At 34.9% G+C, this 26,641-nt stretch overlaps 1 protein-coding gene across 3 annotated transcripts in view; it reads left to right on the top strand.

Annotated features, from left to right (window-relative positions):
- Positions 1-26,641, top strand: part of LOC136035685 (reelin-like) — a 538,294-nt gene that overhangs the window by 446,211 nt on the left and 65,442 nt on the right. For all 3 annotated transcript variants that reach the window (XM_065717615.1, XM_065717614.1, XM_065717616.1), the window contains exons 41-42: positions 3,282-3,499; positions 11,962-12,145. In XM_065717615.1, the coding sequence (XP_065573687.1) occupies positions 3,282-3,499; positions 11,962-12,145 (402 nt within the window). The remainder of the gene's footprint in view (positions 1-3,281; positions 3,500-11,961; positions 12,146-26,641) is intronic.

Raw genomic sequence — 26,641 nt, 5'->3', positions numbered from 1 at the left:
TCTCAATGCTAAAGGAATTGGAGCTTATCCTTTGCTCCTTTCTAAGTGGTGCCGTTAGAAAGTTGGCCTACGGCAAAAAAAACTTTTGAACTAAGACAAATAGAATTTTTTCGAAAGCAATCGATAGCTCTTGCTAACCTAATCAAAGTGTATGGCATTCACTTTTTGGTGCAAAAATTCCTTCGTGAGATATAACAGTTTGAAAGTTTCATGAGGTTGACAACTTCAGTAGCAAGGTACATACTGAAACTAAATCTATGCCAATACAAATTGTGAGACATATAGAGGACTTGGAACAAACAGTCGGTTATTAGGTAATAATCACCTTCGGCAATGAGGGGTTAGCAACTTTTGCTAGTTAGCGTATCTATTATTTGTTTGCAATGTATTTGATGGTAAAACCAATTTGGTTTTAGTGGTAAGACATGTTGGGGACTTTTAATTAATAATCTACTGTTAGGCTACAATCAACTTCAACGATGAGGGGTTTGCAACTATGCTAGTTGGTGTACCCATTTATTTGTTTCAGGTGAACTCGATGCCTATCACGGGAGAGGGACTTATAATTAAGAATCGGTAATAATTAGAAGAATGTCATCCATGGTATTTTGATCCTGAAAATTTAGGGATAGCCTTATAGTACCAACTAGATAATATAAGATATTGTTCCAAGTTTTCATCCGTCACGATGTCTAAGATTGAAAAGGATAAAGTTCAACTGGCTGCAAAATCAATTTAGTCCCTTCTTGCGATACTATTTTGTTTTTGTTTTGTTTTTTCAACGCTGAGGAATAGCCATTGATCATGTGATTACTGATCGATAGCGAAGAAACAAAACCAAAGTATTGCTCTCGCAACACTTTAGTCGGCGAAGCTGGACAAAGGTTACCGCAACACTTTACGTTGCCCGGGCAATGTATGTCTAGTTAATAATTCAAAAATCAACGGACTCTTTTAACAGTTCTTTTAAAAGAAAGCTCATATGCTTATGCGTCTCGCTTTTTCCACAACAAATTCTTAAATATTGGGTCTAAAATGAGCTTCTTTTGTGATCCTGCAGAGAACGAGTTATTTCAAAATATAAGCTTTTTTCTAAAGAAATTGCTGGGGCACTTAATGTATACTTTCCTTATTATCAAAATCACAATTTAATAATTCATAATTTTTGAGTATGCAATATTTGTGGAAGAAAAGTGAAAAAAAATTAAATATTAAAAGCACTGAAAATAACTTCTTTGTAAGTTTCAACTTAATACCCTTGGCCATTCCTGAGATTTTGCTTCCATGACGTTTGACAACGTATGTTCAATTGGCGTTTTTTTTTTTTTTTTCATTTAGTTAATATTCTTATTAGTGTTGAATGTCTTATTTGGTCCTATATGTTTTCGGTTTGAAATAAAATTGAATAAGCCAGTAACTATATTCCCACTTGAGAAGTGGCACCCCTCGAGGAAACTATAGCATATTTCAGTAGGCTCGAGGAAAACATAGCCTATTTCTAACTCCAAGAATTTTTTTTCACAAGAAAATTGACAAAAATCGAAAAAAAACTAAATGATTTTCGCAAAAAAAAGTTACACTAGCCTACTACCGTCATTTCGTTAATTTTAATCACAGTTCATGGTAACGAACTGTAAGCATGGAGCGGCCTGGCACAATAGTAATCGAAACCCTAAAAAGCAGAATTTTGATACCAATGTTTACATCGAAAGAATCTGATTCCATGTTGATTTTAAATATATAAGTTTCATCAAGTTCAGTCTTACCCATCAAAATTTACGAGCCTAAGAAAATTTGTCTAGTTTTCGAAAAAAGGGATAAACACCCCCTAAAAGTCATAGAATCTTAATGAAGACGACAGCATCAGATTTATTGTATTACATAACCCTACTAGAGAGGTTTCAAGCTCCTACCGTCAAAAATGTGGAGTTTTGCGTTTTTTGCCTCAAGAAAGGTCGCGGATGCGTGTGTATTTGTTTTGTTGTTGCTTGTTTTTCCCCCGGGAGTGATTGCATCAACCCAGCGGCCCTAAAATCGCGTGAGAGGGCTCATTTGAACGGAAATTAAAAGTTCTAATGGTCTTTTAATGTGACCAAAAAAGTTAGAGGGTAACTAAAACCCCTTCCCATGCTCATTTTTTCTCAAGATCACCCGATCAAAATTTTGAGAAGGCCATTTTTTTCAGCATTGTCAAAAAATCTAATAACTATCTCTTTGAAGACGACTTAATCCCCTACAGTCTTTGGGGGAAGGCCTGGAAGTTGTGTACGTTATCTATTGTTTATATATGGTTTTGATTATTGGAAAGTGTACAGACGTTTTCAGGGGGATTTTTTCTGGGGGGGGGGGTTGACTTCCATGAACAGAAATCCGGCATACCGGATTTCCCAACATTATTCAAAAAACGATCAGAAATTAAATTAAAAAAAAAAAGTTTTTTCAAGTAAAAGCAAGGAGCAATATTAAAACCCGAAACAAACAGAAACTATAACGCATACAAGGGGGTTTGGCCTCTTGTCAATACCTCGCTCTTTAGGTTATTTTTTTGCATTTCCAAAAGAGTTATTTATTTTAATTAAACAGCCTTTGTGGTTACGGAGTCATTTTGAAAGAATTGGAACAAAATTAGAACTTTAGCTTAAAGAGTGAGGTATTGACGAGGGGGTGAACCCTTGTATATACGTAGAAATTTCTGTTCATTTTAAGTTTTCATATTACTCCTTATTTTCACTTGAAAAAACTCGTTTTTTTTTAAATTCTCGTCTCAGAAACGGACAGGGATCCGTGCAAATGTGAACTTTCCCGATAACTGGGTCTATACTGGCTAACTAGATAACTGGCTACCTAGAAATTTACGTTAATTCACATCTTGTTCAGTGATACAGCCTACATGGTAATCTCGAAAAACAGTTTGGTGGTAGTAAATTTACAAAGCGAAAAAAAAAATAAGAAAGTGTTTTAAAACAAGAAAAAGCGAAGAAGAAAAAATCAGACTAACCATTCAATAAATCTTGGAAAATTAACGTAAAAGGCTAAAAAACAAAAAAAAACAAGTGAATACTATAAAAAAGGAGCAAAAATAAAAGAAACTCACTCAAGTTGGAAGGCTAAAGACAAGTTAAAGTTGCTTTTTTAAACAATAACAAGAACAGTTAGATAGATTCAGAAATAGATCCAGAAAAAGAGTGAAATATACACCCTTTTTTATTTTTCAGCAATGGAGCACCTGTTTCATTGCATTTTGGACTAAACCCTTTTCATTTTAAACGTTTTTATTTCAGTTTGAATATTTCACCGTGACGAAACGTAAATTCTTCGCACCTGCTAATGTAAAGCTTCAAGTTTCATTTGATTACGGAGCCTCCTGGCAGCTTGTGGGAGATGAGTGTTACTCTGTTGATATTCTCTGTAATGGCACTGTTGATGTGGCTACCATATATACCCCAAGCTCTTTAGTTCGGAGAGTGACAATCCCTTTGGATTCTGTTAAGTATCAAAGGTTTGTAAAGAATTTGCTTGGAATTCTTAATACAGAAACAAGGATACTGATGAGGAAAACTTATTGTTTTGACTGCTAAAACGAGACCTGTACAACCATTACTACTACTACTACTACTTCTAATAACTCACTGCAGCACCAAGCCACCTGATGCCAACACAGTTACGCACGCTCCTCCGCCGACCTAATCTCTTCAAGGCCTCCTTCTTTAGACCCTCCCAGGAATTTCCTATTTCCTTTAAATATTTATTTATGACATCCTCCCAACCCAGACGAGGACGACCTGCTTTCCGTGTGGCCCCAAACGGTTGGCCAAAAAGGACAATCTTCGGCAAACTATTATCCCTCATCCGCAGAAAGTAGCCTAGCCATCTCAACTTCTCTATCATTGTAGCCATAGAAATCGGGATTGAACCATATTTTTCGTACAAGCTACTGTTTGCAATACGGTCAGTCAGGTGGGTACCCAGAACAATCCGTAAGCAATTTCTCTGGAATACATCTAGTAAATTTTCGTCCACTTTTCAGAACGCCCATGTTTCAGAGCCATATTTAACACCTTCAGCTTCCAATGTTCCAATCTTGGTTTGCAGGCTTATCTTCCTATTCTTCCGAACTTTTTTTAACGATGAAAAATCACCCTGAGCCTTATCTATTCTACTTTTAACATCTTCACTGCTCCCACCGTCTTTAGTAATAATACTAACAAGGTAAGTGAAGCTGCCCGCCTGATCAATCTTTTCGTTACCCAACGTCACGTTTTCATCTTCACTTATTCCTAGCCTTATGATTAAAAAATGGAATTCAATTGTTTTCTTTTTTAAAAACCTTCATTTGAATTTGGTGGTCATGGTAGTTCCAGGCGCTAAACAGAAATAATAATAAAGATAACCTGTGCTAAAAAGGAGCAAAAACTAATTTAACAATAAAGGCAATTAAATAGCTGAGGAAGATTTACTTTTTCCTTTAGTGGTACAGTTCTCTTCGGATTTTTCAAATTTAACTGAACCTTTGCTTCCTTTTTTCACCGTTAAATATAGCAACGCCGTCGAAACTCTTGCGCAGCCTAGAAAAAACTATAGTATTTTAAATAATCAAAAGAAAATTGGTACGCATCCTGGTTTTCAGGTATGAATAGGCATATCAAACGAGTTATTGCTTCAAAAATATTTTTGTTTTAAATTCATTGGTTCTTTACCGATATGGTGTATGCATTTTGGTTTTTTATAAAATTTTAAGCGCAAATAATAAATTTCGTTTTCTGACATAAGTTGATGTTAATGGTTCACAGTTCTTTGTATATTTCTGATAAAACGTAATTCTGCTGGGTTGTCATTCGCTCATTGCCGCACGCTTTGGTATTGCTTAATATATACTCTGCGCAATGTCACTATTATTAGTACAATAAAATGTCGGGGAGAAAAAGTTTACGACTACTATTACTACTACTATTATTGGTACTCCTACCGCCACTACTACTTTTACTGCTACTGCTACTACTACTACTACAACTACTACTGCTACTATTATTATTATTATTATTATTATTATTATTATCATTATTATTAGCACTTCTATATATATATTATAATTATTATATTATATTATTTATATATATATATATATTTATATATATATATATATATATATATATATATATATATATATATATATATATATATATATATATATATATATACGAAAAGAGAAATCACCAATGCAACAGCACAAACACAATAAAAAAAAAAAAAAAAAAAAAAAAAGAAAAAAAAAAAAAGGAGACTAAAGGAGAAAAGAAAGACTGTTTTCCTAAATTAGTGACTAATATAGACCAGCATTTGAATGAGGCCTTAACCCTACTCATCCATACAATCACATAGGTCAAACAGCATAGCCATACACGATCAACCATAAAGAATAATCCATGGACAGGCAGTCGTGTCGTCAATAAGTATAAGTCGTCATTTACCAAACAATAAAAACATTAAAGACAAATAATTCAGAGGCAACAACCCAACACAAGGGCTCATCAGGAGAATACACTTGCCTATAGGGCTTCGGCACTTTAAATTCTCCACCCAGTCAAGTGTTGTGCCTACCACAGAATACCTATGGTATCCTTGTGTCAGGTATCACCCCAAAATACATGCCTATGAAAAAAAAGCAAATGTAGAACAACCAATTAACACCAAAACAAGCTCATCCTGTTAATGTTCAACTTATTGATGCTGTTTAGCATCAATAGGTAAACTAAATGAAATAAAATTTACCAAATCACAAATATTAACTCTTTGCGAAAAACCTGATTGAACTAAAACAATTACAGATTTCATCAGTAGCATGTGGCTATTTTTGAAAAATCCGCTCTTTTAGATACACAATTCACAAAATAGATGGCGCTGCATCAACTTTTCGCGAACCCAAAAAATTAACCAAAAATTTCCCTAAGTATTTTTAGATAATTCTTTTTGTATTTATTTAAAAGTTTGTTATAGTGAAAAATAAATTTTTTAAATTGCCAAGTTAATTTATTTGCAGAAAAACGTCTTAATATAAATTTTTGGCTTAAGATTTTATATCTATTTTTAAAATCAATATAATTACTACAAATCCTTGCATATCGAAGTAATTGTGAAAATAACGCCGAATATGTAATATTCGAGTGTATATTACTTTCAGGGAATGGGAAATTAATCACTTCAAAATCGAAATCATCCGTTTTATTATACATTTCAAAACTTAATTTATTATTATCAGAAATATTAATATTTAAATCAAAGAAATGATCTTCAAGACCAGCGCCATGACTAGGTTCAAGAGTAACCTCTGATGGATATATATTTTTAGAAATATCAATGAAATCCTTACAATTTAAGACCAAAATATCATCTAAATATCTTTTATTATTTGACAAAACATGTTTTAAATTATTGGGATTATTCTTATCCATCATATAATTATATTCTAGTTGACTTAAAAATAAGTCAGCTATAAATGGGCTGGCATTCCCCCCCATGGGAATTCCCACATTTTGCTTGTACAAATTACCATTAAATCTAATATAGGTATTATATAAAACTGATTCTAATAAATCAAAAATTATATCCAAGCTGTAACATCTCAAGTTTACTGTAGTCTTAAAGCAATTTGTCCATATAGCTTTTTTATTAAAAGTGTCTATTTTTAAGAACCTCTTACTAGATAAGAGGAAAGATTTCTTGATAATCATTTTTAAATTATCTAACAGACTGGGACACTGGGACACAAATAACGACCGGGAGATATAAATGACTTGGCCTGCCACTCAAAGATAAATTACAGACCGGGACACAAATGACGACCGGGACACAGGGAATATAAAAGACGACCGGGACACTCAAAGAGAAATTACACACTGGGACACTGGGACACAAATGACGACCGGGATACTGGGAATATAAATGACGACCGGGACACAGGGACACAACTACAACGGGGATGCCGGGGGCAGAGGGGATATATAAATGACGACGGAGACACAGGGAATGTTCGATTAGCAATCACCATCAACAAAGCTCAGGGGCAATCATTAGAATAATGAGGTATAGATCTTAATACGGATTGTTTTTCCCATGGACAATTTTATGTTGCATGTTCAAGAGTCGGTAAACCTGACAATCTATTTATATGCAAAGATAATGGGACATCGAAGAATGTTGTATATTCGCAAGTTTTACGTAGTTAAAAACATATATGCAAATATCTATCTATATTCACAGGTGGGGCACAGGGACACAACTAAAATGGCGCGTAACGACTTACGCAGGTGGGGGGGCTTGTGGGGGCGCGAAGCACCCCAACCAACTAGGTGTTGGGGTGGCACGAAGCGCCACCCCAACAGCTAGTTAATTATAATTTGAAGATCATCTTGTTTTATAATTGAAAAGTCCCCTGTTATAACATGTTTGTAAGTGGGATTTACAAATGGGCCAAGTTGCTTACAGTTACAAACCGGTTTCCAATTTATATCCCTATTTAATCCTTTAAATATTAAATTATAATTAAAAATCATTTGCCCAATAGTTTTTGAAAATTTATAAGTTAAAACTGGACTATCATTATACTTCAAATTACTAGGAAGGGCCTGTTTCACATCCCGCTGATTTAAAATTTTCGGTAAATTAATATTTTCAATCTTCTTACAAGTAAAAAAATAGGTAAATATAATCTGTTGTCCTTATTACCAATCTTATCAAACTTTTTCTTTTTTGAAATAAACTTCGTTTTAGTTAGAATGCAAATTACTTTAAAATTATATTCAAGAGCTGTATTATTCTTAACAATCCAGAAAAGTTTGATTAAATTCCTCCTGGATAAATTATTTAGACATTTTATTACAGAAATCATACCCCTAGATTCAAGTAGCTGGCATAGATCTATAGATAGCATATGTAAATCTAATTCATTTTTTCTATTATTTTTCCTATGTCCTCTCGATCGTTTTTTACGTTTAGTAGGACAAGTTAAAGAAGGATGGTCCATAAAACCATCAATACATTTAACAACAACATGAGACATGTCACGATATTTTGCTACGCGATCACTTAGCCCAAAAGGATAAGCTGTACCAAGAGTATGGATCCAGAAATCCTCCTGTTTACGTAGTCTGTTATTCTTCTCTTCTTTATTTAAATTTTCCAACGCTAAATTTTCTAAAATCGTGACAGTTATATCTGATATGGAACACGTACCATTATTGCAATGTTGAACTAGATAGTTATTAGTTTTTTCTTTATTAACTGTTGTCTTGTGTCCCGAAAATCTTTTATATATATTATTAGTTTTTTTCCCAACATATTGTAGGCAGCATTTATTACATTCTAATAGGTAAATTACATCGGTTGTTTTACAATTAACATTACCACGTAACTTGCATGCAAAATTTTCATTGTACAATGTACTCTTAACAGAAATCCGTGGGATAAAATAATCTTGGCCAAGAAAACAACGACTCTTACACTTACTAACTTTCAAAAAATCGTTCCGAGTTCCGAGGCTAATATTTGTATTTTGTTGCATTAAAAATTTTTGAAAATAAATCCAAATCAAACCAACATCCAAATCAAAATCCAACAATCAAAGTCCAAAAAACATGCCAAGGTCAATAGGTCAATAAATACATAAACATGAAGAAAGAAAAGAAAAAAAAGAAAAAAAAAGTTGTTTCATGAAAACATGAAAAAACATGAAACTTGCGTAATTGCCATCTCACCAATAATTAACAATATCAGGTTAAAAACCTGGACCAGGATAAAGGTCTGTCGGGGAGAAAACTAAAAAAATTTCTCCACCAGCACTGGATCCAACCTGGAATAATATCATGAAAAGAGAAATCACCAATGCAACAACACAAACACAAAAAAAAAGAGAGAGACAGAAGGAGAAAAGGAAGACTGTTTTCCTAAATTAGTTATTAATATAGACCAGCACTTGAATGAGGCCTTAACCCTACTCATCCATACAATCACATAGGTCAAACAGCATAGCCATACACAATCAACCATAAAGAATAATCCATGGACAGGCAGTCATGTCGTTAATAAGTATAAGTCGTCATTTACCAAACAATAAAAACATAATATATATAATAAACATATATATAAAAATAAATATATATAAAATGTATATATATAAACTTAAAATACATATAAATTTGCAATAGGGATAACAAAGAGAAGCTTCAATGCACAATATACACGAAATGATTTTGTAAAACTAAAAAAGTACAGAAAACTAGCTATACTTGTATACTTTATATTTCGTAAATAAAAGAGATAGAGAGGGACAGAAATATATAGGGAAAGAGAATGAAAGAAATAGAAATAAAATTGAGATATTGGGACAAAAAACTGATGAGAGATTATGAGCTAATGAATTTTTTTTCTTACGGAAGCGCTTAAGAATGAAGCGTCTTCAAGACGTTTCAAAATAAACCCTAACTGTTATTATGATAAAAAAAAGAAGTTCTTTCAACTGAATGTTAGGAGCAACATCAAAAGTTAAAACGAACAGAAGTTATTATGTATATGAGGGAGTCGACCCCTACTCTATAAATCACTATTTATGGTGAAGTGTCTTAATATCTTTTCAAAAAAGCTTACTATTCTAATTCAACAACCTTTGTTTTTCGTTATTTGTTCTTAAAGAATTGTCACAAAAAGTCGAACTTTATTAGTAGAAAGAGCTAAGTATTAAGGAGGGGACAATCCCCTCATTTACGTAATAGTTTTTCTTTGCTTTGATGTTGCTCCTTACTTTCAGTTGAAAATCTTTGTTTTTTATTTAATTTTTGATTTTTTACAAATAATGCTGTGAAGTCTTGCTCCACCTCTATGGAAGATTCCTTCCCCCGGAAAATCCCTCCAGGGAAAGCTACCCTATGCAGCATTATTCCCATGGAAAATCTCACGTAAGGAAAAATACTTTAGACCATTCCAACCCGTTAAAAATTCCCTTGGACAATTCTCTTTAACATCTCCACATGTAAAATTGAATTGGCAAAGAGAAAGTCAGACAAATAAAAAAAAGTTCGTATGCGTGCTCTGGCACAGATTCCCCCTGTGTAAAATTTCCCCCAGAAAATTCGCTTCCCGGAAACTTTCCGTTTCAACCAAAACTTCCCTCCGTGGAAAATCCCCCAAGAAGAAAATTTTGTCCCCCTCTCCCGAAAAATTCTTTATACTTCCCAATAACAAATACTATGTGTAAGCAATGGACAGGTTTTACGACTTATAGACCTTTCCCCAGGGACTGTTGGGGTCTTGTTGTCCTTAAAGGCATAGTTAATGGACCTTTCAACTATGTTGAGCAGAATAGCCATCTCAAGATTTTGAGGAAAAGAGGGTGGGAGGTGGCTAGTTGCCCTTCAATCTTTTTGGTCACGAAAAATGGTGCTAGAGCGTTTAATCTCCGTTCGAATGATCCCATATCCCCCCATATTCTAGGTCTATTGGTTCGATGCTATCTTCCCTGGGGAAAACAAAAAAAAAATAAGCATCCGTGATCCTTCTGGTATAAAATTCAAATTCCACATTTTTGCAGACGGGAAGTGAAACTTCTACAACAGGTTCCCTGATAGGCTGAATCTGATGATGTCATTTTCATTAAGATTCCTTGACTTTTAGGGGGTTTTGCCCCCCTTCTTGGGCAATCAGGTAAATTTTTCTCTAGCTCGTAGCTTTTGATAAGTAGCACTAAATTTAATGAATTTTATGTGTTTTGAATCAACATAATAAGCTTATTCTTTTGATATATCTATTCATATAAAAATTCCGTGTTTCAGCATTTCGGTAACTATTGAGCAGCGTCGTTCCTTACTTACAGTTCATTGCCAGGCATTTTTTATAGTTCAAACACAGTTATTCATTCTCTTTGAGTTTGCTTGACTCTTTTGGGATCTACTTACCGCAGTTAAGTTTAAGGTACTTGTGTGATATAGTCTCGACCTAGTATTTTTCATCTAAGAAGGGTATGATCAAATTTCATAGTTTATGAATAAACAACTTGAAACAACATCGTTAATGGATAAACAACTTGAGTGGTCGGTTCTGTAGCGCACAAGTACCAAATTTAGTAAATACTTTCCGAATACCTTCATGACTGCCAAATTTTGGTAGCTAGTATACAAGCTGAGCTCTTTGGGAAATCGTTTTTATTCTGTTGGAAGCTAGAGCGAAATCTAGCACGCTTACATTCTCTATAGGTATAGTCTCTGTAAATCCATAAATCAGACATTCTTCTGTCTAATAGGCATTATCTCAATAAACTAGAAATCTGAACTAAGAACTAAATATGTGATAGTGTCCACCATCTAGGGTTATAAAGAGAAAAACGTTGAAATGGACACATTCTTCAGATAAAGAATGGCAAATTGCCAAAGATCGTCGCTTTTTAACAACTATTTAGGGTCAAGTGAAAAGTCTGTCATCCCTGACTAGGGTGGAAGGAGGTTGCAAGGAAGGATTGAAGAGTAATTGGAGCTTTTTTTGAAAATGTAAAGAGGAACGCTTTGATTAGACTAAGAAGGACGGGGACCGTAGCTGTGTTGGTCTGACGCAGCTTTGGGCTGCAGTGGGTTGCTATTAGTAATAATAATGATATGAGATCCAACACTGAAGCAAGTAATATTGCTTGTCTTGACACCTTAACGATCATCGTATGGGATGAATATCTGTGTGAATGAGGCGTTAATTTTAGGGGCATTGTCAATGAAAAAATTTCTTTTCTTTCAGTGAGAATTTTAAATGAAGACGAGTTTGTAGAATAAAAAATTCACACATGTTAGTTGTAGCAATTATCAAATTCGCAGAATGAAGTAAATGGGGGGCTCCAAGAAGCACTTCAGCTTCTTTTGTCTTGTAAATTTTAAAAAGTTACCTGAGTGTATTGGATGAGTTTTAACATGTGCCATTATTTATTTTCAGAGTGGCTCGGTTCCGCTTCTTTCAAGACGCTGCCTCCTTTGAAGTAAATTGGGTCATCAAGAGCTTCTATATTGGTCCAAGCTGTCCAAAGATGTGTTTCAATCAAGGCACTTGTAACTACCCAGAATGTGTTTGTGACAAAGGATTTTATGGTGAATCCTGTCAATTCTCAGATACTAGTCTGGTAAGTGTCATTTATTGAATACCTAAAGAACACTGAGGACAGTAAAAGGTCTAGGATAGGTTTTTTATTTTGTACAAATTTTTCTTTTCCCATTCAGATAAATTTAGAGCTCTTCTGGCCATTTTCCAGTTAAGACCCCTTTATTATCTACCTTCTTCCAGCTACAAAAATTCTAACACACTTCTCCGGGGTTTTGCCGATTCAAAAGTTATTCGTCAGCCATAGTTGTGAAAAAAGTGTTCCTGGAGCAAAGTCACACCATTTATGTCTCAGGAAATGAAAAGTGGTGACATCTTTATCCGTATAGAAGCTAGGTGGGCATGCATAATAATAGGTTATTTCAATAGCTTCTTTTCAAGTAAAAATGTCTTAGAATCAGAAATTTTAAGAAGTTGAAAGATAGTGAAACAAAATTTCATAAAATAAATATTTACTAATAAGAAAAAAATAAATTTTATATGAAATCACAAGATCTGTGACTCCAGTAAATCCCTACTAATGACTTGTCATTCTGTTACAAGCCTGATAGATCTGTGTATGCTCTTACTACATTTTATGCTCCATATGATAGATTTTATAAATTTTTCAAGTCTAACTTTATGCGTAGTTTCGACATTACTTTTATTTTTTAATAATGATGATAATTGATCCGAGTAAAGAGACTAACAGATCGGTATCTACCATAACTACATTTTCCTCTCCCTCCTGTTGATTTGATCTTTTTTTTTTAGTTTCATTTTATTTTTAGATCCACACAACCAAGCCGTTTCACCCTCATGCAAAAAATTCAAAAAAAAAATTAATCCTGGAGCCAAAGAAGATACCAAAACAGCACAATCCTGCATTGTTCTTTTATTAGATATCTTGTTTCCAAAAATCCAAAAAAAAATTCTAAGCTCAAAGATTAGAAAACCCTTTTCTTGAAGACAGAGATGATAAAGGAGTGTTTTAAATCTTTCAGTAATGCTTTTTACTTCCAATTCGTACTGAGAAGCTTCTGAAATCTGTGAGGTAGATCTGGGAGTGCTTAGCAGATTTCTGCTGAAATCTAGTCACATTTTGGGGATTTGTGATTCTTCAATTCTCTGGTTCTGGCCAAAATTTCTTGACAAACTGGAGGTCTTAGATCCAAATTTTTATAGGAGCCATCTTGAAGAGTTCTACCATCCGCATTATTCTAACTAGGAGATGTGCTTCTATTTTCAGCTTGTTGATACTTGAAGACTGAGATATAAGGATCGTTGGATATTTTGTAGGATTAAGCAATAATTGAAAATTAAACATTCATTGTTCTGTAATATTGTCCTTTCTAGTCAGAGCCTCTTCTATATTCTTATCTGAGATTCAGTCTTTTCAGATCCTTTAAGCTACCTCTTCTATATTCCCATCTGAGGTTCAGTCTTTTCAGATCCTTTTAGTTCCTCTTCTATATTTTCTATGACTTACCTATATTTGTCTTTGGCGTAACTTGCTCGCTCACCAGAGTCTTCCAGAGGTTTGGTGCTGAACCAATTAAATTACTCTAATCAGAATTTAACCACATTCGGTTGGAGCTGTTTTTGTAGCCTGCTTCAGCAAATCTATGGGCTCTAAAGTTTATAATATAGCTTTTGAATCTCCCAGACATTAAAATATAGACAAGGTGAGATTGTCTCCTTCCAAGTCTGTAATAGCCTCTGCCATGGGTAATTTTGAACGGATCATTACTGATGGAAAGGCTCTCTTGTAGAATAAACTCTAGCAGTGTTCGCCCTCGCTCACATCTATTGTTGAATTAGAATCCTCCTATAGCTCTTTCATTGCTGACCTCACGGTTGCCAGTGATCGCTCTGAAATCGCCCGTAATGATCTGACTGAACTATATTTATCTTCGACATAACTTGCTCGCTATCAGTTCTTCCAGAGATTTGGTGATGAACCAATTTAATTATTCAAAACAGAATTGCTTAGTCTGGTCTAAGCAGAAGTCTGAAATAACCTCCACCATGAGCTGTTTTTGAAATGAGCGTTGCTTATGGAAAGGTTCTTAAGTAGAATAAACTCCAGCAGTCTTCTTCCTCACTTGCATCTATTGTTGAATTGGAATTTGCCTATAACTCCTTCATTGCTGACCTCACGGTTGCCAGCGATCGCTTTGAAATATTCCGTAATGACCCAATGGTCACATCTTATCTTGGATTTTACTAGCTATTTTAGGCTTTATTAAAACTCGTCTATAACAGATTCTTCACCGACTCTCCGTGGACCACTTATGACAATAATAGTAATCTTGAAAAATTGGCTCTTTATGCCCACCAGGTTGAATAACTGGGAGATAGCTTGCCATTTTATGAATCAAATTGTGGATCTTTTTCAGGAGAAATTATGCGCCAGGTTGAATAGAATCAACGTATTGTCTAAAATTATAGAACTGGAAAGGAATCTGTTCTTCAGCAGTCAAGACATTTTAATTTTAAATGCTTCCATGGACTTTTATTTTTCGGGTGGGTAAAATGTGTCCATGCCGCAAGGTTTGGATTCTCGAGCAATAATCTTCCAGCTACCTTATCAAGCAATATTCCAGTGCTGCACAATGACGGTTTTTTGCTGTTGAACATGATGTCGGCTTCCTATGGGAAGGAAAGAGCAAAGTTGAAATTTCATAAAAGAAAAAATTTTGATTTGTCGATTAGGCAGGATATATCTTAAGCACTAGTGGAAATAGATAGTCTTCTGATATTTTCTATTAGGAAAAATCTAAAAACTGACAATTTACTGTAAACATGATACTCACCGAAAATACATGATTTTTTCTTAGAATCAGAAAATTCCATGAGTAAGTGGCTAAAACCAAAGAACTAGTTTATAAGTCTTTGAATAGTCTTTCTACGATCCTGTTATCGATTAAATAAAAAAACAAGTTTTTTTTAGTGAAAGTAAGGAGCGACATTATTCTTTATATGTAATGGGCTGTCCCCTCCTCAACGCCTCGCTCTTCACGCTAAAGTTTTTTTTTTATTGTTCTTAGAAAGTAGAGCTGTGAGAAAGGGTCAAACTTTAGCGTAAAGAGCGAGGCGTTGATGAGGGGACAGTCCCTTTCGTATACAGAATAATTTCTGTTAGTTTTGAGTTTTAACGTTACTCTTTACTTTCAGTAGAAAAAAAAATGTTTTTTTTATTTAATTTCTCATAGTTTTTCAAAAAATGCCAGGAAATCTACCCCACCTTCACGGAGAAACCCCCTAACCATATAAATATCCTCTAGACAATTCAATCCCGGTGAAAATTTACCCCGGGCAATTACGCTTAACTACTTCGCGCTTAAAATTGAGACGGAAAAGAGGAAGCAGGACATATAAAAAAAAAAATTTGTGTAAGAGTTCTGGAAAATTCCCGCGGTTTATAATTTCCCCTGACAAATTCACTCTTTGGAAACTTCTTTCCCCATGGAAAATTCCCCCGTGGAATAATCTTCGGGAGAAAATTTGCCCCCCCCCCTCCACCTGAAAATGTATTCATACATCCTGATAACAAATACTATGCGTAAACAATGGGCAAGTTTTATAACTTAAAGATCTTTCCCCTGGAGCTGTGGGGGAAGGAGTTATATTATATCCAAAGGCTTAGTTATTTGACCTTTCAAGTATGATTAAAAAATAGTTATCTCAAAATTTTGATCGGACGATTTTGGAAAAAAGTGACGGAAAAGGTAGCCTAGATACCCTCCAATTCTTTTGGTTACTTAGAAAGGGCACTAGAACGTTCAATTTCCATTTGAATGAGCCCTGTGATATTCTTGGACCTCTGGGTTTGATACGATCTGAGTTGAGAAACCCAAATTCGCGATCTTTCTTCTGGGAAAAAAAATACAAAATTCTACATTTTCAAACAGTTCATGGTAACGAACTGTAGTAAGGAGTGACCCGGCTCAATAGTTACCAAAACTCTAAAAGACGGAACTTTAATACCAGCAGCTACATCAAAAGAATCTCATTTTAATGCTGATTTCAAATATTTGACTTTCATCAAGTTTAGTCATACCCATGAAAAGTTACGAGCCTGTGAAAATTTGCCTTATTTTAGAAAATAGGGGGAGAAACCCCCTAAAAGTCATAGAATCTGAACAAAATTCACAGCATCAGATTCAGCATATCTGATGGTGATGTGGAAGCTACAAAATGTAGAATTTTGTATTTTTTTGGCAGGAGGAAGATCACGGATGCGTGTTTATTTGTTTGTTTGTTGTTTTTTTCCCAGGGGTGATCGTATCGAACCAGTGGTCCTAGAATGCTGCAAGAGGGCTCATCCTAATGGGAATGAAAAGTCCCAGCGCCCTTTGAAGTGACTAATAAATTGGAGGGCACCTAGGCCCCCTCCCATGCTAATTATTTTCCCAAAGTCACCGGATCAGAATTCTGAGATAGCCATTTTGTTCAACATAGTCGAAGAGCCTAATAACTATGTCTTTGGGGACGACTTACTCCCCCACAGTCCCCGTGCGAGGGGCTACAAGTTAAAAACTTTGACCAGTGCTTACATATATTAATGGTTATTGGGAAGAGTACAGACGTTTTAAGGATGATTTTTTGGTTTTGGGAGGGGTTGAGAGGAGTGGGATATGTTGGGGAAACTTTCCATGGAGGAATTTTTCATTGGGGAAGAAAATTTTCATGTACGGAGCGTAGGATTTTCTAGCATTATTAAAAAAAACGAAAAAATAAATAATGAAAAAGTTTTTTCACTGAAAATAAGAAGCAGCATTAAAACTTAAAATGAACAGAAATTATTACGCTTATGAGGGGCTCACCTCCTCTTAATACCTCGCTCTTTACGCTAAAGTATTTTTACTAATTTCAACTATTTATTCTACGGCCTTTTTGATTCAGGGGTCATTCTTAAGGAATTGGGACAAAATTTAAGCTTTAGTGTAAAGAGCAAGGTACTGACGAGGGGGTGAACCCCTTCATATACGTAATAAAAACATACGAATACAGAAGTTCGTTACGTAAGCTAACTCGTAAATTACGTATATCATTTACTAATAAAAACGTTGAAAAGCGAGATATCGAAGAGGAGTGAGCCCCCTCATTTACGCAATAAAAACATACGAATAAAGAAGTTCGCTACGTAAGTTAATTCGTAAGTTACGTACTTCTTTTTACTTATGAAAACGTTCGTAAAAAATTAAAAGTTTTAGTTGCCTTTTTAAGTAATCAAAACACTAGAGGGCAACTAGGTCTCCTCCCCCGCTCCTTTTTTTCCCAAAATCATTCGGTCAAAATTATGAGAAAGCCATTTAGCCAAAAACTAAATATATAAATTTCATTTTAATTATTCATCTGCGAAGAACCAAAAACAAAACATGCATCAATTCAAAAACGTTCAGTAATTAAATAAAAAAAACAACTTTTTTTTAAACTGAAAGTAAGGAGCGACAATAAAACTTAAAAAGAACAGAAATTACTTCGTATATGAAAGGGGGCTGCTCCCTCCTCAACGTCCCGCTCACGCTAAAGTTTTTTACTGTTTTAAAAAATAGAGTTGAGAGAAAAAGTCAAACTTTGGTTTAAAGAGCGGTGCGTTGAGGAGGAGACAGCGACTTTCATATACGAAGTAATTTCTGTTCGTTTTAAGTTTTAATGTTGCTCCTTACTTCCAGTTAAAAAAACTTTTTTTATTTATTTAATTGCAGATAGGAGCTTGAAACCTATACAGTAGGGTTCTTTGATACGTTAAATCAAGATCACTTGACTTTTGGAGGATGTTTCCCCGTTTATTCTGCGTACGAAAGGGGCTGTCTCATTCTGAATGGATCGCTCGTTACTATCAAGTTTTTATGGCACTTGGTATTAACCAAGTGACATATAGCAATCGCAAATTCTGTCGGTCTGTCGGTCTGTCGGTCCCGGTTTTGCTACTTTAGGCACTTCCAGGTAAGCTAGGACGATGAAATTTGGCAGGCGTACCAAGGACCGGACTAGATTAAATTAGAAATAGTTGTTTTTCCGATTTGACCATCTGGGGGAGTGGTGGGTTCGTTAATTCGGAAAAAATAGAAAAACTGAAGTATACGAACGGTTGATCAGATGTTAATGAAATTTGATGTTTGGAAGAATATCGTGTCTCAGAGCTGCTATTTTAAATCCCGACCGCATCTGGTGACATTAGGGGGGGGGATATGGGAGGGTGAAACCTAAAATCTTGGAAATCACTTAGAGTGGAGGGATCGGGATCAAACTTGGTGGGAAAAATAAGCACAAGTCCTAGATACATGATTGACATAACTGGAACGGATCTGCTCTCTTTGGGGTAGTTGAGGGGGGGGGGGGTTAATTCTGAAAAATTAGAAAAAATGTGGTGTTTTTAACTTACGAACGGGTGATCGGATCTCAATGAAATTTGATAGTTATAAGGATATTGTGTCTCAGAGCTCTTATATTAGACCCTAATCGGATCTGGTGACATTGGGGGGAGTTGGGAGGGGAAACCTAAAACTTGGAAAACACTTAGAGTGGAGGGATCGGGATGAAACTTGGTGGGAAAAATAAGCACAAGTCCTGGATACATGATTAAAATAACTGGAATGGATCTGCTCTCTTTGGGGTATTTGGGGGGGGGGGGTAATTCAGAAAAATTAGAAAAAATGAGTTATTTTTAAATTACGAACGGGTGATCGGATCTCAATGAAATTTGATATTTAGAAGGATATCGTGTCTCAAAACTCTTATTTTAAATCCCGACCGGATCTGGTGACATTGGGGGGAGTTTGGGGTAGGGGAACCTAAAATCATGGAAAACGCTTAGATTGGAGGGATCGGGATGAAACACTCTATTGGGGGGGGGGGGGGGGTAATTCTGAAAATTAGAAAAAATTACGTATTTTAACTTACGAAGGAGTGATCGGATTTTCATGAAACTTCATGTATGGAAGTACATTGTAACTCAGATCTCTTATTTTAAATCTCAACCGGATCCAGCGTAATTGGGGGGGGGCTGCTGGGGGGACCGGAAATTTTAGAAAATACTTAAAGCTGTGAGATCAGGATGAAACTGGACGTGACTGACATAACCAGACCGGATCTGCTCTCTTTGGTGGAGTTGGGGGGGGGGGGTAATTTTGAAAATTGGGGTATTTGTAACTTACGAAAGGGTGACCAGATCTTAATGAAATTTTATATTTAGAATGATCATGTGCTGTAAAGTTCTAATTTTAAATTCCGACCAGATCCTGTGACATTGGGGGGAGTCGGAGTGAGAAACCGGAATTCTTGGAAAACATGAAAATTGGGGTATATTTATCTTACGAAAAGGTGATCGGATCTTAATGAAATTTGATATTTAGAAGGATATCGTGTCTCAAAGCTCTTATATAAAATCTCGACCGGATCTGTTGACATTGGGGGGAGTTTGGAATGGGGGAACCTAAAATCATGGAAAACGCTCAGATTGGAGGGATCGGGATGAAACTTGGTGGGAAAAATAAGCATAAGTCTTAGTTACGTGATTTACATAATTGGAATGGATCAGCCCTATGAGGGGGAGGGGGTTATTTCTGAAAAATTAGAAAAAATGACGTATTTTTAACATACGAAGAACTGATCGGATCTTCATGAAACTTCATATTAGAAGGACCTCGTAACTCAGATCTCTTATTTTAAATCTCTTATTTTGTGAAGTACATTGTAACTCAGATCTCTTATTTTAAATCTCAACCGGATCCAGTGTAATTGGGGGGGCAGTTGGGGGGACTAGAAATCTTAGAAAATACTTAAAGCGGTGAGATCAGGATGAAACTGGATGGGAAGAATAAAAACCTGTCTAAGATACGTGACTGACATAACCGGACCGGATCTTCTCTCTTTGGTGGAGTTAGGGGGGTAATTTTGAAAATTGAGGTATTTGCAGCTTACGAAAGGGTGACCAGAGCTTAATTAAACTTGATATTTAGAAGAATCTTGTGCTTTAAAGCTCTAAATTTAAATTCCGACCAGAATCTGTGACATTGGGTGGAGTCGGAGGGGGAAACCGGAATTCTTGGAAAACGTGAAAATTGGGGTATTTTTATTTTACGAATAGGAGATCGGATCTTAATAAAATTTGATATTTAGAAGGAATTCATGTCTCAGAGCTCTTATTTCAAATACTGACCAGATCTTTTGACATTGGGGGAATTGGGAGGGGGGAACCTTGGAAATCACTTGGAGTGGAGGAATCGGGATGAAGCTTGGTGGATAGAATAAGCAAATGTCCTTGATACGTGATTGACGGAACCGTACTGGATTCGCTCTTTTAGGGGAGTTGGGGGGAGGGGTTCAGTGATTTGGCGAGTTTGGTGCTTCTGGACGTGCTAGGACCATGAAAATCGGTAGGCGTGTCAGGGAGCTGCACAAATTGACTTGATAAAGTTATTTCCCCAGATTCGACCATTGGGGGGGGGGCTAAAAGGAGAGGAAAAATTAGAAAAAATTAGGTATTGATAACTTACGAGTGTGTGATCGAATCTTAATGAATTTTGATATTTAGAAGGACATCGTGACTCAGAGCTCTTATTTTAAATCCTGACAGGCATTAAGCCTCTTATTTTCCTTTCAAATCAATCTATTGATTCATAGAATTTTGTTAGAGCTCATACCATATGATCTCTTGGCTCTTAGCTCTTCTTGCCTCGTCACAAGTGTCATATGAGCTCTTAGCTCTTGTTTAAATAATGACGAAGACCACACTGCCTTTCCATAATACAACAACAAAAGAGAGAATAATGAGGACTTTTTTCCCAAGACAGTGAACCAACAAAACCTTTTTGAATATTTCGGCCCTATATCTAAGGGCCGTCTTCAGCAAAAAAAAAATAAAAACAATAAAACACTTACAATAAAAGTTCTCAGTTAAAAATCCATTTGTTTTTATTTTAAAATAGCCTTGGCATCATTACTTCTTAACGAAAAGCTCAGCCAAGACTATCTGATAAAAGCTAACATTTTACAAGATAAAAAGGTTCAATCATTTCACTAACTGTATTTATTAAAAATTGGAATAATTTCTTATTGCGATATTTGCCTGCTCTGCAGCTAATCTGATAGTTCTTTTGATACTGGGCTTGTTTTTGTTCGTTCCTATTTTTGTTTTATTTTGAATTAGATTATTTTCTATAATTAATTTTGTGTACATAGGGTTGAGTGTGATATTCATACACATTCTACGAGACAGTCCGATATAATTCGTCGTCCGCTTGCTATTACCCGTAGATCTCAATTTTCTATTCGACATCTAGGACCCCATGCATGGAATTGTTTACCTATGACTTTGAGAAATATGGATAGTTTTCTTGAATTTCGGCGGGAATTAAAGCTATTTTGCCTTAATATTTATGGTTTTGATAGTTGAGTGGACCTCAAGTGGAGCCAAGATGTTGGTTTTGATTTTGGCGATACTGGTAAAGTGGTTTTAGTTTATTTTTGTTTTGTCTCTTTTGAAGTGTAATTCCGTTTCGATTGAAATGCAGGGTAATTGATTTTTTTTTTCTTCTTCTTTTCTTTTCTTTTTTCTTTTCCTTCTCTTTTCTTTTCATTTTTTTCTTCTTTTTTGTATTTTTTTTATTTGTATGTGTATTGGGGTTGTAAGCCCAAACAAGCTTTGCTTCGGGCCATTTGCTTGTTTTGTTTTGTTATTTATATTAATAAACCCATCTTTCTCTCTCTCTCTCTCTCTCTCTCTCTCTCTCTCTCTCTCTCTCTCTCTCTATTCACCCAAGTCTCTATTTAGGGTTGTATTATTATTTAAGTTTCGTTTGATTTCGATTTCCTCATGGACAGTTTGTTTGATTCCTAGGTCATTGCTAATTAGAATTGTTTCGTCAAATAGAACATAATGGTTTGGATTTTCAAAAATATGATAACTTAAAGCTGAATCGAAAGATATGGAGTTATTTTTAGATTTTAATGCTTTTTCAATACTTTCTTTGTGTTGCTGCAATCTTGTTCCTAAATTTTGGTGGGTTCGACCAATGTAATAATTTACACAACTACATGGTATTTGATACACCCCTCGTAGACGAGTAATTGGGGTTTTATCCTTACCAGAATTGACAAGATTCATTATACTTAAATTGCTTGTGAATACAACACGTAAATTGTTCTTTAAACAAACTTTTTTCAGTTTTGAAGTAATTTTCGGAATATAAGGTAGGTAAATCGTGCTTGTGGGTTTATTCGAATCATTTACTGGTGTGGAATTTAAGGCTTCAGAAGAATGCATCTTTAATCTTTGAGCAATAACAGTATTTATGAGAGAAATTTGGTACCCGTTGCCAAAAAGTATGTCTGTAATAAAATTTAATTCTTTTTTAACATACGGCTCTGAACAGATATTAAGTACTCTAGCCACAAGAGATATTACCACACCTCTTTTAACCTGTGGAGGATGGTTAGATTTGAAGTGAAGGTATCTATTATTATGCGTAGGTTTTCGGTAAACCGTAAAATCAAGTTTATTCACACTGCGTATTATCAATACATCTAAAAAAGGTATTGTTCCATCTCTTTCGGTCTCTAGAGTGAATTGCAGGTTTCTATCGTAAGTATTTAAATGTTCTAGAAAACCTTTAAGTTCAATTTCGCATGTTCTAGAAAACCTTTAAGTTCACTTTCGCCATAATTCAAAACTGAAATTACGTCGTCCATGAAACGTCCCCAAAACACATGACTAAGAAAATACGAATCTAGGGCCCAATTTTCAAGATTCTCGACGAAAATATTTGCGAGTAGGCCTGATAGAGGTGCTCCCATAGGAAGGCCCCTTACCTGTTTGTAATATGAATCTCGAAACTGGAAGTGCATGGAATATTTGTTACATAATTTAACCAAATGCATGAGGACATCAATGTCTAGACCTATTGCTGACTCTTCAATTAGATGGTAATTGTTTTCCAGTTTATTTTGTAATAATTGTTCAGATTTTGAAACATCAATACTAGTATACATAGACACTATGTCAAAGCTGCTTAATATGGAATTTTCAGAAATGTCTATTTGTTTCAATTTTTCTACAAGATCAACTGAATTTTTTATATAAGATTTTTGGGAGTGAAGCAATGGTTTAAATGCAGTGCATAACCATTTTCCAATGTTTGAGGCAGGTGATTTTGTACTAGCTACAATGGGTCTTAGAGGAATGCCTTGTTTGTGCAATTTTGGTAATCCATAAAACTTTGAGCAAAAAACACCACGAGGGAGGAATTTATTGTACAACTGTGGAGTGATTCTGCCATTTTCTTTCAAAGTTTTTAATTCTTTTATTACTTTTTGAGCAAATTGATCAGTCTGGTCACGGGTTGATTTAACATAAGTGGTTGTATCAATTAAATGTAACTGAATTTTACCATCATAATCAGTTTTATTCATAATTACTATGGAGTTGCTTTTATCGGCTTTAGTGATTATTATTGAGGAATCCTTATGGAGTTTGTTCAAAACTTTTGTGTCATATGATTCTCCTATTGCGTTATTGGGAGAATTAGGAAGTTTTAATGAGGTGTTGTAAAGAGTGTTAATTAAACAAGATCTAACTGTATCCGGGTTTGACACAAGAGCCATTATGTTCTATTTGACGAAACAATTCTAATTAGCAATGACCTAGGAATCAAACAAACTGTCCGTGAGGCAATCGAAATCAAACGAAACTTAAATAATAATACATCCCTAAATAGAGACTTGGGTGAATACACACTCAACCCTATGTACACAAAATTAATTATAGAAAATAATCTAATTCAAAATAAAACAAAAATAGGAACGAACAAAAACAAGCCCAATATCAAAAGAACTATCAGATTAGCTGCAGAGAAGGCAAAATCGCAATAAGAAATCATTCCAATTTTTAATAAATACAGTTAGTGAAATGAATGAACCTTTTTATCTTGTAAAATGTTAGCTTTTATCAGACAGTCTTGGCTGAACTTTTCGTTAAGAAGTAATGATGCCAAGGCTATTTTAAAATAAAAACAGATGGATTTTTAACTGAGAACATTTATTGTAAGTGTTTTATTGTTTTTTATTTTTTCTTTGCTGAAGACGGCCCTTAGATATAGGGCCGAAATATTCAAATAGGTTTTGTTGGTTCACTGTCTTGGGAAAAAAGTCCTCATTATTCTCTCTTTTGTTGTTATAGCTCTTGTTTTTTATTGCTTTAAAAAATAGAGCTGTGTGAAAGAGTCAAACTTTAGTGTAAAGAGTGAGGTGTTGAATAGGAGAAACCCCCTTCATATACGCAATAATTTCTGTTTGTTTTAAGCATTATTTTCACTCCTTTCTTTCTCTTGAAAAAACTTGTTTTTTATTGAATTTGTGATCGTTTTTCAAATAATGCCATGAAATTTGACCTAGTCTTCACGGAGAAACCCCCTCACCATAGAAATATCCTCCAGACAATGCAATCCCAGTGAAAATTTACCCTGGACAATTACTCTTAACCACTCCGCGCGTAAAATTGAGACGGAAGACAGAAAGAAAGACATATAAAAAGAATTTTGAAACTTTCTTTTCCCATGGAAATTCCCCGGTGGAAAAATCCCGAGCAGAAAATCTGTCCCCTCTCCCCATCCAAAATGTATGCTTGCACCCCAATAAAAAATACTATGTGGAAACAATGGGCAAATTCTATAACTTAAGGACCTTTTCCCCTGTGGCTGTGGGGGGGAGTCTTTTTATACCCAAAGACATAGTTATTGGGTTTTTCAACTATGATGAGCAGAATGGCTATCTTAGAATTTTGATGTGACGATTTTTCGAAAAAAAGTGGCGGGGACTGTGGCTTAGTTGCCCTCCAATTTTTCATCACCTAAAAAGGGCTCTAGAAATTTTTCGTTCGAATGAGCCTTTTTCTGATATTCTAGGACCACTGGACCACGTATCAATGATCTTTCTTCTGGCAAAAAAAAATATAAAAGATCACATTTTACAGATAGGAATTTGAATTTTGTTCCAATTTTTTAAGAATGCCCCCTGAATCCCAAAAGCCGTTTCATTAGAATAAATACCTCTTTTGAAATTGCTCTAAATAGTTTAGCGTAAAGAGGGAAATATTGACGAGGGGTGAATCCCCTCATATAGATAATAATTTCTATTCGTTTTAAGTTTTAATGCTGCTTCTTAATTTCAGTTGAAAAAACTTACTTTTTTAAATTTAATTTCTGATTGTTTTTTAAATTATCCTTGAAATGCAGCGCCCCCTTCTTGAAAATTGTGGGATTAAATTGTCCTAAAGGACATAGTTATTAGATTTTTTGACAATGTTGAGCAAAATGGCTATCTCAAAATTTTGATACGGTAACTTTGGGGGAAATGAGCGTGGGAGGGGGCCTAGTTGCCCTCCAGTTTTTGTCACTTAAAAAGAGCACTAGAGCTTTTAATTTCCGTTTGAATGAGCCCACTCACGAAATTTTAGAACCACTGGATAGACATGATCACCCCTGAAAAAAAAAAAACAAAAAAAAACAACAAAACATCAACACGCATCCGTGATCTTTCTTCTGGCAAAAAATACAAAATTCCACATTTTTGCAGAGAGGAGCTTGAAACTTCTATATCAGGGTTTTCTGATACGTTAAATCTGACCTTGGGATTTTCATTAAGATTCTATGACTTTTATGGGGTATTTCAACCGTTTGATAACTTTTTGAAAACAATTGCAACTCTCAAAGAAAAGGCTGGTTTTTGAATTCTACGGATATTGAAAGGTATTACAAGTCAGTCTATTTAAGCTTGTGTAATTTGAAAAGCAACAATTTCGTTTATTTTAAGCTTCCCTTTCGCTTTTTTCCCAACAGGAAGAATAGTTTGTTTAGATGAATTTCTGCTTATTTTGTTTCTTTTAGAACATACCCACTAAACCTTGTAAAACAAATCTTTGTTTAATTTAGCAGATGGAACTACAAAAATCAATATATTTTTTTTACAAAATGTTCAGTAACAGTTTACTTTTTACTTTTTTATATTCTCCCACAAGGTGTTTCCAACTGATTTACATAAGTAAAGAGTTTTAGGGCATAAGTTATCGCCGATGTCTTTGAAAATTAGTACATACAAAATCCATTATTTCTATAAGGATTGGTAACAAACATTTGCATGCTTTTGTTTTTTTTTAACGCGTGAGATTATGTATGATACTTCATGATGGAGCAAATTAAAATGTACTTATAAGAGGCAGCAGTTTTTACGAACCATTAAATTTGTCTTAGTTACCCTCTGTCTTAGGTACCCTCTAATATTCCGAGGTATTCTTAGGTACTCTGCCTTAGGTACCCTCCGAGCTCTGGCAGAAAAACAAAGTAGAAAGAACTAAAGAGATTAACTGTTCCCTCTTTTTTTGAAAATGAAGCCTCTAGTTAGCCTCCAAGCCTCCAGGCCTCTAGTTAGTAGTTTTGGACCTATAAAAATAGATTGACTTTTTCAATATCTACATACCCATCATTTTGACCCCCTCTTTTTGACAAAAGTGAGATATTGTAATACGTAACGGCAG

Source organism: Artemia franciscana, chromosome 14 (assembly GCF_032884065.1).
Source record: "Artemia franciscana chromosome 14, ASM3288406v1, whole genome shotgun sequence".
In the NCBI taxonomy this organism is placed as follows: domain Eukaryota; kingdom Metazoa; phylum Arthropoda; class Branchiopoda; order Anostraca; family Artemiidae; genus Artemia; species Artemia franciscana.
The sequence above is the reverse complement of the archived record's forward strand: the minus strand, read 5'-3'. Positions and strand labels throughout refer to the sequence as shown.